Source organism: Solanum dulcamara, chromosome 10, assembly GCF_947179165.1.
Source record: "Solanum dulcamara chromosome 10, daSolDulc1.2, whole genome shotgun sequence".
NCBI classification, from domain to species: Eukaryota; Viridiplantae; Streptophyta; class Magnoliopsida; order Solanales; family Solanaceae; genus Solanum; species Solanum dulcamara.
In genome coordinates this window covers 73458662-73477217 of record NC_077246.1, presented here as the reverse complement: position 1 = coordinate 73477217, position 18556 = coordinate 73458662, and the positions used below count along the sequence as shown (strand labels likewise).

General features: G+C 34.7%; 2 protein-coding genes across 4 annotated transcripts; one reads left to right on the top strand and one right to left on the bottom strand.

The window, feature by feature from the left end:
• The first annotated feature begins 1222 nt into the window (after positions 1 to 1222).
• Positions 1223 to 4739, top strand: LOC129870591 (UDP-URONIC ACID TRANSPORTER 1-like). Its single transcript, XM_055945408.1, has 4 exons — positions 1223 to 1914; positions 2758 to 2858; positions 3612 to 3840; positions 4593 to 4739. The coding sequence occupies exons 1-4, from the start codon at positions 1462 to 1464 to the stop codon at positions 4737 to 4739; spliced, it is 930 nt and encodes a 309-aa protein (XP_055801383.1). The 5' UTR covers positions 1223 to 1461.
• On the bottom strand, positions 3866 to 17974 carry LOC129870590 (calcium-transporting ATPase 4, plasma membrane-type-like). Of its 3 annotated transcripts, none has more exons than XM_055945406.1 (8): positions 17687 to 17974; positions 10517 to 10571; positions 8438 to 10413; positions 8192 to 8350; positions 7473 to 7644; positions 6959 to 7257; positions 6396 to 6705; positions 3866 to 5348 (listed from the first exon to the last, which is right to left on the bottom strand). In XM_055945406.1, the coding sequence occupies exons 1-7, from the start codon at positions 17861 to 17863 to the stop codon at positions 6403 to 6405; spliced, it is 3141 nt and encodes a 1046-aa protein (XP_055801381.1). In that variant the 5' UTR covers positions 17864 to 17974; the 3' UTR covers positions 3866 to 5348; positions 6396 to 6402. The 3 variants fall into 3 exon arrangements, with proteins under 3 accessions (XP_055801381.1, XP_055801382.1, XP_055801380.1); XM_055945407.1 differs by lacking the exon at positions 3866 to 5348 and adding an exon at positions 5906 to 6148; XM_055945405.1 differs by lacking the exon at positions 3866 to 5348 and having other exon boundaries at positions 5906 to 6705; positions 17687 to 17973.
• Between the last annotated feature and the right edge of the window lie 582 nt (positions 17975 to 18556).

Here is an 18556-nt window from a genome sequence, read left to right as displayed (position 1 = left end):
CCTCTCTCCTCCCTTTCTCGATCTCGCTCGCCTCTCTTCTCCCTCTCTCGATCTTGTTTCCCTCTCTCCTTCTCTTTCTCTCTATCTCGCTTGCCAAATATACAAATACATATATATATATATCAGTTACATGTATAATCTTTTAACAAAATATACATATGCAATTTGACAGATATACATATACAATTTGCCTCTCGCTCGCCTTTCTCCTCCTCTCTCTCAATCTCGCTTGTCAGATATACAAATACATATGTATATAAGTGTTTGTATATTTCGATATATAAATAATTCATGGATATAACATTTATATAATTCGCTATAATATTTTTATAATGACAAAGTTTATGTTTGTCATTATAAGTAATTAAGGAAATTATCTTATATAGAGTAATTATGCTTAAAAGATTTGTCATAGCTGAAAATTCTCTTTTTTTTTAAGCGGTATTCAATATCCGCATTAGAGTTTGATTAGATTAAGATTTGTGTTGCAGGACTTATTTCTTGAATTTTGGATCCCACCTATGCTGACCTATTGATCTTGCTCTTTATAGTGATTTTCTTTCACGCAATATTCAATCTCTGCATTAAAATTTAATAAGATTTAGATTTATGTATTTCAGGATTTATTTTTTGAGTGCCAGCTAGAATTTTTTTAGTTTTGAGGGGGTCGTATCTTATGCTTCTGATCAAAGATAAAGAAATTTGAATTATCATACTATAAAATTATATTGATATAGTTTTAACTTTAAATAATATCAGTTTATAATTATTTGGCTTGCAAATAATACTTTTTTTTTCTTAAGAAAATATTTCTTATTATCTCCTCACAACGACCAATATTCTTTTTAAACACTTTTTACAAAGGAATAGTAAGCTTTCACATGCACATGTTATTTGCAAAATTTGTGGGGTCACACTATAAGCTTTTGTTTGGCTGAAGTTGAAAAATTAAAATTTAAACTATTCTGCATTTTTTTTCTTTTTTCTTTTTTCATCAATATCTAATATTCGCGCAGTTTGATTAATTCAGATTTGCATTAGTTAGAGCTCCATTCGAGGGATAGTGCTTTCTACAAAAAAAAAATCATATCAAGACTCAAATTCGAAACTTCTGATTAAAAGAAAATATTTCACAATTTTATTTTATTCAAATATAAAATAAATTCATCTCAAAATTATTTATTTCTTATATCTCTTGCCAAAAGAAACATGAGGGTCTAAGGCGAGGAAAGAAAAGGAACATTATAACTAAACACCCCTACAAAAGTTCCCAAACACAAAAAAAAAAAAACAAATCAAACCAAAGCCACCCCTTTTACACACAAAATTGAATCATCCCACAATAAATCAAGAAACAAACAAACAAACACACACAAACATCAAAGTTTCCATGAATGAACCCTTCTCTCTTAATCCAAAATCCAACAACAACCCAGCACCCCCATTACCCCCATTTCCATCATGTCCACAACACAATCAGAAAAACAAACTCTTTTCATTACCTCACTCATCATCTTTTGGTACTCATCCAACATTGGTGTCCTTCTTCTCAACAAACTTTTACTTTCCAATTATGGTTTCTCTTTCCCAATCTTTCTCACTATGTGTCATATGTCTGCTTGTGCTGTTCTTAGCTATGTCTCCATTGTTTTCTTAAAGATTGTACCTTTTCAAAGGATCAAATCAAGATCCCAATTTTTAAGAATTGCCACACTTAGTCTTGTCTTTTGTGGGTCTGTGGTGGGTGGTAATATTTCTTTAAGGTATTTACCTGTTTCATTCAATCAAGCTGTGGGTGCTACGACGCCGTTTTTCACTGCATTGTTTGCTTATCTTATCACCATGAAGAGGGAAGCTTGGCTTACCTATGGTTGTCTTGTTCCTGTGGTTGCTGGTGTTGTGATTGCAAGTGGGGTATGTTCACAAATTTTGAATCTTTTTTTTTCTTGATCTTTGTCTTGAATCAATTGATAATCTTTGTGTGTCTTCATTACCTTTGTTTTCTTCTTTTAATCTACTTTGATATGTGTTATATGAGTCGAGGATCTTTCAAAGCAACCTCTTTACCTCCAAGAGGTAGAATAAGGTCGAGTTACACTCTACCCTCCCCAGACCCCACTTGTGGGATTTCACTCGATATGTTGTTGTTGTTGTAATTTAGCTTTTGGGTGAAAGAGAAATCTAATTATGAGTTTTTTGGGAACTTGAGAAATCTATGGTTGTTTAACATTTGAATAAGAAGAAGATAATAAAAGGAGGCTAACTCCCTGCCTCTTCCTCGGGAAAGTACTACAACACACAACTACCTATTACCCTTCTACGCTAATACTCGACCTCCAAACCTTTCTATCTAGTGTCATATCTAGAGTCATGTCCTTAGTAAGCTGGAGATATGTCATGTGTTCATCTCACTGTAACACTGGTTAAATAAAAAGGTTTGCTTCCTGAAGCTGCAAATATAGTTTGAACAGCTAGTGGTCCAAACATATGTCCACTACGAAAGAAGTAAAATATTGTATCACCGTAATGGTTGTACACAAGTACTTACTCTTCTTTAGATTTTGGTCCAATTGTTTCCATTATGGTGAAGTGTTGATTTGATCTTCTAAGTTTAAATTAACCTATCATGGAAATTGAAAAATTTTCAACTGCTTTTATGAGAAAATTTGGAAACTACTTAATATACCTCCTTATAAGCAACTTAAGTACATGTTCAGCTTTTACTAATGTACTGACAAGTATATCAATTCATGGCAGGGCGAGCCTAATTATCTTTATGGATTCATTATGTGTATAGGTGCAACTGCTGCTCGTGCATTTAAGTCTGTTCTTCAGGGCGTTCTGCTTTCCTCTGAAGGGTAAGTATTTTGGTTTTCTGAACATCTATGTAAATTTAGCTCTTTGGAATAGAGTTGCAACAATAAGAGACCGTGTATGATGACAGGTTGCATTCATTTTCCTTCTCGTATATGTCATTTCTTTGTTTCAGGACTGCACGTTCTTTTGTGTTTCTGGTTGGGGTTAGTTGATAATACTACAAATATATTCTGACATCTTAACAATCTTCATTCCTCTTTACTCTTTCCGCTTTCCGAGTCTTCTGGTGCTTGCTTCTTCAAGTTTTGTCATATTTGGCTCAATTGTGAACTTGTGTCTTGGCTTAAGATGGTATCGAAGAGCCCCTAAGGATTTGATCTTGTAGTACAAGTGCAGTATGTGCTGTGTAATTGTTGATAAAGTCAGGGTCACATCACTGGTTCGGACCCTGACACAGACAAAAGTAAATTTAAGTGGAGAAGGGTAGGAGTGTCGGGCCTATTTCCACCAGTTTCAAACTGCGGGTCATCGGACCTCGGGGATTTCTTGGTTGTCAGAAACCAAAAAAAAGATGAGATTGAAGAGAACACAGGTTTTGGTATTCATATCTGATTATAGATTGGGATTCATCTTTTGCTCCAAAATTTTACCAGTCGTCTCTCGGGCATTAAAATATTTAGGCATATGTTTTTGGTTGATGAAGTTAAATCTCATTCATTTCTACCAGCTATATGGTTGATGAAGTTAAATCTCATTCATTTCTACCAGCTCTTTCTAACCTGCCTTCTCTTCAGGGAAAAATTGAACTCCATGAATCTGCTGCTTTACATGTCACCAATTGCTGTTCTAGTTTTATTGCCCGCAGCAATCATAATGGAGCCCAATGTGATAGATGTCACGGCGACACTTGCAACCGAACATAGATACCTTGGCATACTTATTTTGGTCAATTCTGCAATGGCATATGGAGCCAATTTGTTGAACTTTTTGGTGACAAAGCATACCAGTGCATTAACACTCCAGGTTTAACTCTCTACTTCTTCTCCTCCTCATTCGTCCCGTAAATGATACAATGTATTTTTCGCACTCAAGGGTGTGGCCCAATGGTCAATGAGGTGGGTTGAGAACCATGAGGTCTCTTCAAATCCCCTCAGAGACAAAAAACACTAGGCAATTTCTTCCTATCTGTTATAGACTTGGTGGACAGAATTACCTGGTACCTGCTGCTGGTAGGAGGTGGCAAGTATCCCGTGGAATTAGTCGAAAATTAAAAAATGATGCAATGTTTTCCAATGCTAAACGGACAAAAATTGAAGTTTATTCAATCCTCTTGTGCTTAAAATTTAAAAGATAATACATGGTAGCATGATAAATGTATATGACAAAGCTATGTTGCTCAGACTCTGCAAAAATGTTGTTGTGCCCGTGTCGGATCTTCCAAAAATACACTACTTTTAGAGGATCTAGCAACCACATGTCGGCATTTTTGAAGAGTCGAGCCAAAAGATGACAAATGTATATGACAGACACCAATTATTTGATGAACTTTATTACACATTCAAATATAATGGATGTATATATTTATTTTTTTTACTGCTGCGTATACAATAAAATAGGAGTTTAATATCACATCACACCAGATTAATTTTCTGAAATAGTTCTAACACGAGAAGTTAGTTGTTTCTCAGAAATTACTCATGCAATTTCACATTATATCACGGTATCTACTGCTTTTGACTCGTTCTAACATCTTCATACTCTGTCAACTTCTGTAGGTCCTAGGAAACGCTAAAGGTGCTGTGGCTGTTGTTATATCAATACTTCTTTTCCGAAACCCTGTAACTTTTACTGGAATCGCAGGCTATACATTGACCGTGATGGGGGTTGTTGCTTATGGAGAAGCCAAAAGAAGACATAAATGAGCTGAGATGCGTCTGTTTCTTCTACGATGAAGCCCCATGCTTTTGTTTTCTTGAAGTTTAGAGAGACATATATTGTAGACTTGAGATAAAAAGGATTTCACTGCTACGTTGTAGGTTGTAGAACATAGACAGACAGAGGAAATAGAAAAGGGACAGCTGATAAAAATCGTTGTTTTAGATGATGAATATATAGAAAGCCAATTCTGTTCTGGTAGATTAGCCCGGAAGTTGTTCCCGTTCATTAGTTGTATTCTTTACATCGAGACGATAAGATGTATGCATCTGTATCTGACTCTGATGTTGATATATTAAAGTAATTCTAATGTCTTTTTTGATATCTTTTTGCGTTTGTGCTATGTCATATGTCTGTTTTACTCAAAAATTTCTATCGATGATAAGATTGCTGGGCCTGCATTTATGCTTAAATGATTGAAATAAACTTTGATGATGATATCTTGACATGCTAACTAACCTCTTTAAGAGTTTTTTCATAACCGAGAAATTCTTGAAAGCCAGTGGGGCACAATTTAAAACTCGATGGAGAATGAGTCCGCATCTCTATTCTTCTCCATGTAAAAGTCAGGATTTTGCATGTGGCATAGTTCAAACCTGTGAAGGTGTTATCAGAACAATTATAGTTAGATGACGTTTATCTTTTGGTCAATTTTGTAGACTATATTTGTAGGCATTAGGAACACTTTTAATATATGGTTTTTTGTGAGAAAACAAATACGTGGATGTGAAGATAACATGCAAGTTTTGAAATCTGTAAGCAGGAAAAATGTCTTCATTTCTTTAAAAGAGAAGGAAACATCAAGTCTTTCAACCAGAGATCTCGAATTCGAGATATGATAATGAATAACACCTTTTAATGTTCCGATAGTTCCAACTATCATATGAAACAAAGTTTCAGACAAAGACGAACATCTATAGCTAAACGAAGGAAATGCATTCCAACCATATTTGAATCTTAAGTTGTTCAAGCCCTCGAGAATGGAGAAAATCCTGATAAGGAGTTCTTTCCCTTATATAATGAGCATAACGTAATGAGAATCCGGATTAGTCAGTCAGACTAGCTGGTACGAGATACCGGATTGTTAAACCAAAAGAAAAAAAGAACCTCAAGTGGAATAACAAAGTAATGAATTAGAGAAAGCTTGGAGATGAACAATGAACAAGGCATACAAAAGTTCAAATTGAGTAAAAATTTGTGAAAATATAACAGTAAATCTATGACATATCGAAAGACCACAAGAAACGATCAACCAACACGAGTCTCTCAGTAAGCCAAAGGGAATTATAGGGTTGGGACATTCCTCAGATATCAGTTGTTCCATCACGTAAACACTTCCAGAGCATTCAGTAACAAAAGCTAAAGTTTCAAAATCTGGTCTTCTCAGGAATATTCTCTTCACAAACCAAAAGAAAAGAAAATGAGCTTTTCTATCAAACACCTGTTCAGAAAGAGAGACGAGAATCGACAAAGAAATTTCAAGGGGAACTTCGAGGTTAGATGGTGAAATTAGCTGTTTTTTAGTCTTTATTTTGTATTTTCTCTCCATTTGTTTTGTTTTCCTTCTGACCTCAAAAAGGCCTCGTAGTATTCGAAAAATGAACTTTTTTCCAAGCAAGATTTTCTCTTTTGCATTTGATTACCTCACTCCTAGGCAAGTTCTGGACCACCTGGGAGCAGATCATAACCATCATGGTGCTTAGGAGTTTCCTTTTCGACAGGGATCAACTTCAAAATAACAGCGACGATCAAGCTTACAGCGCCAATTAAGACACTGAGAAGCCATAGTTGCCAGCTAAGCGGTGTAGTGCTGGCAAAAGTGCCTAAGAACTCGACAATGATAACTTGGAAAACAACTGTAGCAAGCATGACGCCTATAAAAATCCAGCTGCCAAAAATGCCACGGAAAATGTTTATCTTCTCCATGTCACGGCTGTTTATTTCATTGAATACCTGTATGGAACCACCACCCACAAAAGCGCCAACTGGTTAGTTAAGGTCCTTCAGTATAGAGAATCAATTCCAATTTAACTAATGTTAGATTCAGTTAGACAAATCCACAGAAAAAAATCTGATCATATCAGGATTTTTTTGTTGTACAGCGTACAAAGATTGAACCAAAAAGGACTCTGACAGTCGATAGGTACATAGTTTGATGCACAAAACAAAAGCTGTCAGGATAATAAACTGAATTTAAAAGGCATACCTGACAAAACACAAAGGTGTTAAAAATGAAAGTATTCAGAACCGTTGTAGAATCTGAACCTTCAAGTTTCAAAATCTGCTTCCCCGCGAAGTTGAAGGCTAAGAGTACAGCCAGCTGGTAGATACTGTGCCCTATTATATTTCTCCACATTGTCGTTGTAATGAAACTTACATCCCTCCCAACAGGCCTACTACTCATTAGTCCGTCATGAGGTGGTTCAGTGGCCAGCGCCAGGGCACCTAAAGTATCCATGATAAGGTTGACCCAAAGAAGCTGAACAGCTGTAAGAGGAGCAGATCCTGAAAGTTGTTGCAGCAGATAAGTATCGTCAGATTCTAATACTCTTTATCAGATTCTAATACTCTTATTGAGTATCATCAGAGTCTAATACTCCTATTGCTATCACGACTAATGTACTTTCTCTCTCTCTCTTTCTGTGAGTGTGTGAGTATTGATTCATTGATAAAGAGATCACTAGCAGAAAATGAATGAACTCAATCAAAGCAATAAACACCTGAGACGCATGCAGAAATAAAATTGATCATCAGAGCCACAACATTGACAGTCAACTGGAATTGCACGAATTTTTGAATGTTTATATATACAGAACGGCCCCATTTAGCCACATTCACAATTGTGCTAAAGTTGTCATCAAGCACTATAATATCAGCACTTTCTTTCGCAACCTGTAATGTCGTTTTGATGAAAAAAGTGAAAGATTAGAAACAGCTTTAAAATGCAATATATACCAAGTACAAATCTAGGTAAAATCTAACAAATACATAAACTTTTGAATAGCTCAAGCTGGAGCTGAATGGATATTATGTTACAAACATGTAAAACTTTTTAAAGAGAAACAAAGATGCAAAAATGTGAAGGGACAAAGTTCCTAGAACTTTCCTTAAAATGTCGATTAAACTCACATAAACAGGAAAAAAATGAGTTTTACTTATGTGCTGGAAGACAGTCATTTGAGTGATATATTAAATGATTGAGCTATTGAAGATATGATATTGAAAAGAAAGATGAAAAGGAACGTTCACGCAACTTCTAGCACTGACGATGTATCAAAAATATTTGATATAACTATAACGAACACTGCAATCAGTAAGATAATTTTGACCATCTATCATATATGAGAACTGAAAAGGCAAAAAACTGCCAATTGGAGCCTGCAAGAAGTAAATGGTGTATATGGCCATATCAACTCAGAGCAGGAGCAAATTTACAAACCTCTGTTCCTGCTATACCCATAGCAAGTCCAATATCTGACTCATGCAATGCGGGGGCATCATTTGTGCCATCACCCGTAACTGCAACAACTTCTTTAAACATGCCTCTCAAATTCTTTACCAGCACGTGCTTGTCAGTAGGGGATGATCGAGCCATAACCTGCATTCAATATATAAACATTTTCCAGTAAGATGTATTCAAGTTACAAGGATCTACAAGGATGATATAAAGCAATCAAATACATACCTGAATTCTAGGAATTATTTGCCTCATTTCATCAGGACTTTTGTTGCGGAATTCTGAGCCTTCAATGGCCAAACCATCATCAGTTAGTATACCACATTCTTTAGCAATGGCTTTGGCTGTATGAATATTGTCCCCTGTGACCATCCTTACAGTAATTCCAGCCGCTAAACAAGTTTCAACTGCCTCTTTCACACCAGGACGAACTGGATCTTTGATTCCAACTACTGCAACCAATATATAGCCACTTTCAGGAATATTATTTTCTTGATAACCATCTCCAACGTCCTTGAAAGCCAAGCAAAGAGTACGCAAGGCTTCATCAGCAAACTCATTAATTACATTCGTGATGTTTGTAGCCTGTTCTTCTGACATATCAACAATTTCACCATTAGAATCAATAAACCTGTCACACATTTTTAGGACTATCTCGGATGCACCCTTGCAGAAAGCACGGGTGTTGCTATCAGGAAGAGCAACAAGCACTGACATTCTTTTCTTTGCTGAATTGAAAGGTTCAACCTTCAGCAATTTACAATTCCTTTTTTTATCATCAATATCACCAAGAAGTAATCCATAATCTAATATTGCAGATTCTGTGGGTGAACCCAGAACAGATTTCTTTCCATCCTTGTCTTTAACCACCTCAGCTGCTGTATTATGAAATATTGCCTGCAATAGTAAGTCCTGTGCATTTTCTGATAAATCTGTTATTGCATCTGTGGATCCACCATTTTCTACCTTTTTAGCCTTTTCACAAATCCATATTTTATCTACTACCATATGGTTTGTTGTTAGTGTTCCTGTCTTATCGGTGCAGATGCAAGTAGCTGAACCCATTGTCTCACAAGCAGAAAGATACCTCACCAATGCTTTATTGTCCATTAACTTTTTCATCGCAAATGCAAGGCTTAATGTAACAGCCAGAGGTAGTCCTTCTGGAACTGCAACAACGATTATAGTTACAGCTGTGGCGAAGTAATCTAGAAGAGTTAATGCATCACTGGAAGACCAATTTGTGAGTTGATGGTGAGTAGCTTTATCCACCAGAAATCTGACTATTAATACAAGAAATGTCACCACAGCAAATCCCAGTCCTATCTTTCCAATAATAGTGGCAACACCATTCAGTTTAACTTGCAGAGGAGTCTCGTCTTCTCCTCCCTCGCTAAGAGTTTCCATCAGCTTACCCCATTCAGTTCTCATACCAACAGTGCTCACTAGCATCTTAGCTGAACCGTCTTGTACTTTGGTTCCTGATAGAAGAAAAGGTCTTTTCTCAGATAGGCTTACTGGTACACTCTCACCAGACAAGCTCGATTGATCAATTAGCAAGCTATATCCTGATATGAATATTCCATCAGCTGGAACCAGATCTCCAATAGATAAGTGAACTACATCACCAACCACCAAGTCATAAATGGAAACCTTCTGCCTTGATCCATCTCTTGTGACCTGGATAGATATCTTTTTCTTCTCCTTATCCAAATCTCTGAACTGCAACGACTGCCTATAGTCACTAATTGCAGTAACCATGACTACCAATACTATGCTGAGTAGAATTCCTAAGCCATCATATGTTCCATGTGGCCACCCTTCAGTAGCAAGTCCCACACCAATAGAAACAACAGAACAAACTATCAATATGACGAGAGTTAAATCATGCAGAGCCTCCCACACAAATGTCCAAAAACTTCTAAACGGTTTCTCGGTAAATTTGTTCGATCCATATATATTTTGTCTGACAGATACGTCACTCGATTTGACTCCTTCATTTGATGAGACTTTCAACTTACCTGCAAGCCCTTCAACACCTCCAAGTTTCTTTAAGGTTTTTATATCATAGGAACCAACTATAGATGCAAGTCTATCTGGGTTAATTCCAAAACCAGCTTTCCGAGCTTCTTCTGGCAAGTCTTTTGCCAGTTCAGCCCCTATATCATCCCTAATCTGGTCGGATGACCTACCGTGATCACCAGCTGTAAAAAAATATAAATTGAAATGAGAATAAACAGAAAGAAGTTGGCAGACCTATATGTTTTAATGAGTTAAAGGAAAACTCAAAATCTGAGTAAATTATACCATCAATGAACTTGAGTGCTGCCATATAAGCCATGAAACCAACTCGAATCTTTTCCTGGAAATTGCATGTGGTAAAAAGTGTAGCTTGACTCAGTATACAAGATTATAGAAGTTAGCAGCAACACAATCCTCCATAGTATGGTTGACAAAATCCATAACCAAACCAATGCTTTCCGGTTATATACTAGTTCCATAATGAGACAACATTACCAAATGCAGATAAGTAGTGAAGATCTAAACATAGTATTGTCACAAGATGACTCTGATTAGGAAACTCAAATATAGTACTCCCTCTGTCCCAATTTATATGACTTGCTTTCCTTTTTAGTCGTTCCCGAAAAGGAGGACACATTTCTATATTTAGTAACAATTTAACTTTAAAATGCTTGTTTTACCCTTAAAGAAATGATTTATAGGCACACAAATATCTGTGTCTTATTTTAGACCTCAAGTTTCAAAAGTCATTCTTTCTTTCTTAAACTATGTGTCAACTACCAAGTCAAACTAACTCATATAAATTGGAACGGAGGGAGTATTTGAGAAGCAAAATGGCTCGGGTTCTCACTTTCTAGAATTAATCAAATGATCATTCAAGTAACTAGGCTATGATACCATATGAAGGCATAGATTTGGTGGAAAACCATCTTTATTAGGTTCTGCATATCAATTATATTAGTTGTAGAGTTATTTACATGAAGAACAAAATAATGGGTATACACACTTAGGTTTCTAATTTATTTACTATTTATTGTTTAAGGGGTCGTTTGGTGTGGTGGATAAGGCAAAATAATCCCGGGATAAATTTTTAGCACCCCTCAATAGCTTGTTTGGTTACAAAGTGTGGATAACTTATCCCAGGATAAAAGTATAAAATAACAAAAGTACCCTTTAAACCCTCTTTTATACATCACTTTTATATACATTTATATTAAAATAAATTTTAATACGATTTATAACAACATTCACAATCTTCACTAGTTATTTTATGATTATATATTTTTCCATTAAAAAATTATGCTATATAAATATATTTTTTATTTATGAATATATTATACATTGAAGGCTAGTTCATAGTCTCGTTATTCTTCCTTTTAGTAGGCGTATTAGTGCACTATAATTCCTTGTGGTCTGATTTCTGTTATTATCTATTACTTTCTGTACTTTGATTGCTCTATTTTCTCTTGGTTGCTTTCGTTATTTGCTTTGTCATAACGCTTTGAACTTCTTATTCGTATCTAACTTCTTTTTATGATTTTACTAAGCCGAGGGTCTTTCGGAAACAGCCGTCCTACCTTGATAGGAGTCAGGTCTGCGTACACTTTGTCCTCCCCAGACCCCACGTTGTGGGATTTCACTGGGTTGTTGTTGTTGTTGTTGTTGTTGTATCATTCAAGTAACTCTCTTTTTAAACTCAAGATATTTGAGATTGAGCTAAAACACTGCATATAGGTAACAAAAGAAATAACTAAATAATGATTCTGGGTGGTGTGGTGGACTGGGCATAATAAGGGGCAATACAAAATGAGTTCAGGCTATAAGATCATAAACATGACTGAGCCACAGACCTCTAACTGGCCTTGGAGACAAATTTGGAACGTTAAGATACCTCAAGGTTTCATACTTTACATGGCTGCTAAACAAGAAGCCGCTGTTTTTACACATGAAAACTTGAGAAAGAGAAGTATTATCTCAGTTTCAAATTGCTGCTTATGTGGGTAAGCAGTTGAGACAGTAGGACGTCTGTTTTTACACTACAGAATTACTGATCAGCTATGGAAGATTTTTATCAATCTCAAAGGCATATCTTGGACAATGACTAGCAAGATTGTTGACACTCTTTCTAGCTGGGAGGAGGCTGGTATTGGGGCAAGGAATAGAAGCTAATGGAGGATCATTCCAGCTTGCATATGGTGGATTATCCGGAAAGAAAGGAACTCCAGATCAAGCAAGACTTCTTATTTTTGGTGTACAAAGAATTCCTCTGTAAATGCAGAATCAATCCAACAAGTCCTTGCCTCATGCTAGGAATTTATTTTCTTAGCTTCTTAGTCTTCATAGTATTATTTTGTAAAGGGGTTTCTCAAAGCTACCTAAGTACTTTTTATAGTACAAATTTGTTACTAATTCAAGAAAAGGTAAACTAGAAAATAACTTTAGCAGCTTGATACTTGAAGGATTACAGATAACAAGGGCAAAGTCACTACCATAAGTTTATATGGGTGAGGAGAGAAAGACATCATCTTTCAGTGAGCAAACTGACTGAGGGATCTAGTTTTTTCCAGCATAGGAGTATATCAAAGAACTGAACCAGCAACTTTTTTTGAAACAGCAACTTATATGGAAAAAACAGCAATATAGGGAAATCACCACCTAGATTGAATAAATCTTTTTCTCTCTGTTTCATTTCTTTCCAAATAAAGATATTCTTTAGCTGTGTTCTGTTGATTAAACAATACTGCGAAGAGCATAATTATTTAATTCCCCTTGTTTGTAAAGATAAAAACAATACTGCCAAGAGCATAATTATTTAATTCCCCTAGTTTGTAAAGATAACATGCCCTGTTCTTTTGTTTTATCTCGTTGCGGGATGGTGTAGTAGCTTTGAATGCAAAGATTTTGTATATTTTACAAAAAAAGCATAAAAGTTAATAGATATAACATGTACTTCGTTGAGCATTTTGCTCAAAGCATAAGACATTCACATCTCAGCTACTGTGTATTTTTTTATACATGATTGTCCATGATATCATAACATACTTCTAGTTTTGCTCAACCTCACTGTACCCTCAAAGAAATGGAAAAGAAACCCCAGAATGACGACTGTAGTCCACACCAGGAGTGTCTGCTATTATTTTAGACTAAATACAAAGACAAAAGATTTTGTTTTCATGCTTTTAGCATTCTTTAAGGTTTTTCCTGCAAGAGGTTTCCTCTTTCCACTTTCTTTACGTTCTTGAATGGCTTTGGTACATTGATCTATTAATGAAGATAAAGCCAAAGACTTTCTTTGATACCATGTGATTAGATGGTGGAGAAGTAAAATAGTCCAGACAAGGAATATTGCACACTTCAAAGAGTACAATTTACAGTCACAGGAAATAAGATTATTTATTTATACAGGAAGATGGAATTTAGTAAGATAATAGGAGAAATGGAGTGGGAACTGATGTTCCATGGTGTAACCAGAGATAAGGCAAAACAAACAAAACACTTCTAGGTGGGACAACCAAAAAACTGCAGATGGGGCCAGGCTAGACTGACTAGTGATTGATGACAAAATACCAAAAGATATTTATTTGTTTATGTCACCCGTCCCCTTCTGTACTTTAGTACTATCCAATTTTTCTAGAAGAAATGTCAATGCCACCAGGAAGTTTCATGGAAATTTTGCTGCTAACGTCGTGTTTATTAGCTATACTTTGGCCCTTTTTGGCGTTGGAATTACATCACAACCAGGTACTCCGTACTGTTTTCCGAATTCTTAAATCCCAAAACCCATTATTCATAACCCAACCCTCACTCAAAGATCTTTGAGTCCTGGGGAAAGCTGATTATAATATAATGTAAGCATGTGCTTATGCGCATAAAAACAAAGATATACCAGAGATGAGACATGGTCTGGCTTTTTCACCATGCAAATTGAAGTTTGGTAATATGGAAAGGGCATTTTGCACTGCCACACAATGCTTCCTATAATCTAGAAGAAATGTCAATGTCAGACGGAAGTTTCAAGGAAATTTCGTTGATCAGTTCAGTTAGACTTGTGCCTTTTTTGGCATTACATAAAATACATTATTACTGACCCAATCCTCACTCAAAGATCCTTTAAATCCTACAGAAAATAGTTGTCGTATAGTAAGCATGTGCACATAAAAACAGAATTCTTTTGTACTCATCTGCTGAGCACTTTGTACTGGTGCTATAGTAGTCTTTTGAGGTTCCAATTTCAAAAGTATAAATACTCAGTCCAATGGCGGAATCAGAAATTTTATAAAGGGGATTCAAAAAAAATTAAATACACTAATCAGAAAAAAAAAGAAGTGCTTATTAGGCTTCGAACCCGCGAGCTGAGATAAGCTAAGGCGAAATATTGAACCTCATTTGCCACTAAGCTAATCCTTTGACTTATGCTCAGGGGGTTCAATATTAAATATATACACATAAATTAAAAAATTTATCTTATTTATACGGTGTAATTTTTTAACGAAGGGTGTTCGGATGATGAACCCCCTCACTTGCATGTTGGTCCGCCCCTAATACTCACCATACAATTGACAGTGCTCTTGTATGTTTAGAAATGGGACAGAGGATGATCATGAAGGCACCTAAAAGATCTCAAATTTTGTAACGTATTAGAAACACAAATTAACATTAGCCTAGGACAATTTCTAAATGCAGAATGGAGATTTAAAATGTTGACCACTAGGGATGCTTAACTCTATTCGTAACTTAAATAAGCATTTGTCAAGCTAATTTAATGACAACGACGTTAAAGGAATACCAAAGCACAAACTTTAATGGAGAAAGAAACATGAACCCTAGGTACATATGGAACAAAGTCTTCTCCACAGAACATATTCTGCTGGCAAGTGGCTAGTGGCAATTGACATATACCTAAACCCAAAAAGGGGCCTGCAAAGAAATGGAAAAAAGAAATAACTTCACTTCTCTTTTCACTGAACTAACGTGATTCTGTAGATTTTCTAGATGGTCCCCATAAACTGCCAATGCTTTATCCTATTCTGAGGCAGCCCACAGCAACAGAAAGAGTAGCCAACACCGGTAGGTATAGATATATTATTAAAATATCGTAAGGCTTTGATCATTTATGTTGGCTCTAGACTACTATTCCACAACTAGATAGAGCCTCAGTCTCCTCTAAAAATTAAATGCAAATAGATGTTCAAGCAGGAAATGTTTATAACGTCCCAATTAATAAAGTAGTTAATAGTTGTCAATAGAAAATAAATATGGTGTTTGACTTGCCGACCATGTGGTTTAATAGTTGTATCATCAATTATACATCAGCTAGAAAATATGTATAATAAACCATTAATTTTTTTAAAAACTATACAGTAATTAGATCATTATCTAACCGGGTCTGTTTTCTAACGTTTTATACTAACTGTTAACTTTCCAATAAATGTAATTTTTATGAAGTCATAAATAAAAAAAACTATTGAATATTGTGTATCAGAATGTCTTCTTGGGGTCACATGGAAAGTTATAATTATAAAGGGGTCAAAAAAGAAAAGAGACAATTATTTTAAAACGGATTAAAAAAGAAAAAAAGAAAAACAAATAAAACAAATGGGATAGTAGAAAAAGTTTAAACAAGATTTAGGAGGTTTTACAAATAATAATGGGAATTAAGACACCATGTGGACTGTGGAGATCCGGAATTAAATAATTTTTCAAAAATTTATATTCATATGCTTCAATCCAGTCTGACCATGTATTTCACCACATGAAAGATCCAATTTTTGTCAATATTTATATGAACAAACATGGTCCTCCATATTAACAGCAAGGAGCAAGTGGAAGATGTCCAGCAAAGAATCAACAAAGAAAGAGAGCCAAGAATTTTTCTATCTTATCGCATCCAAAAAGTCAAACAAGAAAATGTCATTGGAGAAAAAGGAAATATAATATATAATAAGAATATCAAACATGGAAGTGCTAAAGCACAACTAATGGTGGATATCATGAGTTCGGCACATTTTTAGCTTTTGGATATATTTGCTAATGTTAATTTTAAGTCATTAAAGTGAGTCAAAAATAAAAGTTAGAATTTCTAAAAAAAAAATTTAAGTGCTTAAAATCATTTTCTTTGACCATGAAAATTACTTTTATATTCCATATATTTTAACTAAATTCTCAAACTATCTTTTTTATTCTTTTAACACTAAAATTCACATCATTTTTCTTTTAACCAAACACTCACCTGCTTATTTATAAAAATAATTTTCCGCATTTTAAAGTTTTAAAAGCATTTTATACATCAAAGTTATTTTTTTAAACTTATCCAAACGGGCTCCCATATGATCTTTACCATATATTCCCACTCAACTTATTTATTGTAGAAAAAACGAACTTTTTGACAATAAAAAGCTAGTTTTTTTGCTAAGGATCTGTGATAAATTTTCTATAGATGAAAATATGTACTCCCTCCCTATACTTTTAGTTGCGATGTTTTACTTGAAGCTAAATAAATTTAATATTTTAAAGAAAATTTCAAACGAAATGTCGAAATCTCAAAGCCGAAAAGTATTCGCTGAAGAAAAAAGAGCAGAAAGTTTCAAAAAAAGAAAAAGTAAATGTTCTATAGGAATCATAAAATTGAACTCAATTCCGGCTGATTTCTAGGGCAACGAAAACAAGAGAGAAGATTTGTTTACAAATTTTCCGATGAAATGTACAAGTATTGAAGCATATTGTACCAAACTGATAAAGCATGACCACCTAATGTTCTAACAATTCTAAATGGGAATAGGAGAGTATTTCGATGATTTTTCCATTAACGTACAACTATATCAGCATAATGTACCAGAAATTAAAGCATGTATTATTGTTCTAGCAACAGATCTCTAGCAATTCATCATGAATCCAGAACATGAATTGATTTCTCCAGATATCAATACTCGGAACTCATTTTCCGGCTAAGTTTCCCTTCTGATAAACGTACAACTATTACTGCAAAGTGTACCTCACTTGGAACGCACGTTCACACTTGGAGGAATATCAAAGGATTTAACATTTCCAGAATCTCTTCAATGTTCTTCGATTAAACGTATATGAATTTATGCATATATTGTACTAAAAATACTAAGCATTGATTTCCTGTTCTATCAACAATACTCTAAATCATCTATTCATCAGTAATAAAACGAAAGAAAAAAAATCAACAGAACGAGATTTCAAAATCGAAAAAAAAGTTCTAAATCTTCTTAACTTTTCTCGCAATTTTCCTTTACCAGCTCATTTTCCGGCATATTTTCACGGAAAACAAAAAGAGATGAACAAGTACTAAAAGAAAGTAGTAAATCTTCTTCACTTTTCTCGAGATTTTCCGATTCATTTTCAATTTCGTGCTCATTTTCCGGCGTATTTTCACGGAAACAAAAACAACAACAGAAGACGAAGAAGAAGTATATAAAAGCAATAACATACTCTAGTTTTCTCCATGAGCTCTTTAGCCTCTTCACGTTTCTCCAGATTCGGAGCATATCGGAACCTTCGCCGGCGATTCCTAACGAACGAAACAGCATCTCTCCACCTCCTCTGAGCTTCTACCGACGGATTTTTCGCCGGCAAATCAAATGCCTCCGGCTCCAATAATTTCTCCATTAACAAATGTTTACGCCGTAGATTTGTAGATCAATATATAAATATATATACACACACACAGTAAACAGAGAGAAAAATATAAAAAAGTTTGCCTGAAAATTATGAATAAATATATATATATATATATATATTTTGATGATTTGTGATAGATTGATAAATAATTTTTTTTACCATATATTTCGGATTCAATCAATGGATAGTCTTTTAACTCTTAAAATCGTTTTATATAAATAACGATTCGACTAAAAATTTATGATAGAGTGCTAAATAATTTTTTTGATTATAAATATTCATGTTTGAATCCCAAATAGAATTTTTAGATGTATATATAATTTTCTTTACTAAAAATAGATTAGAAGACGCGTTAATTAAGTATGAAATTGTGCTGTTAGTTCCTCTAGTGCGTTTAGATTGTTAGTTTGACCTCTCTCTACTTTTGACCTTTTCTAAAAGGGGGAAAAAAGTTAGGATTATGCTCAAAAATGGCGCCTTTATTTTTTTATGTAATAAATAGACACTAAATATAAAATGTTTTAAATTTTAACATGTAATTGTGGTTAATTACAATTTATGATAGTCGTTTTGAAGCTTTTATAATTAAGAAAATATTCATTATCATGAAGTTTCGAAATTTAGGGTGAAATTTTATAATACTATTTTATAATTTAACTTGTGAGGGTCGGAAATTAATAG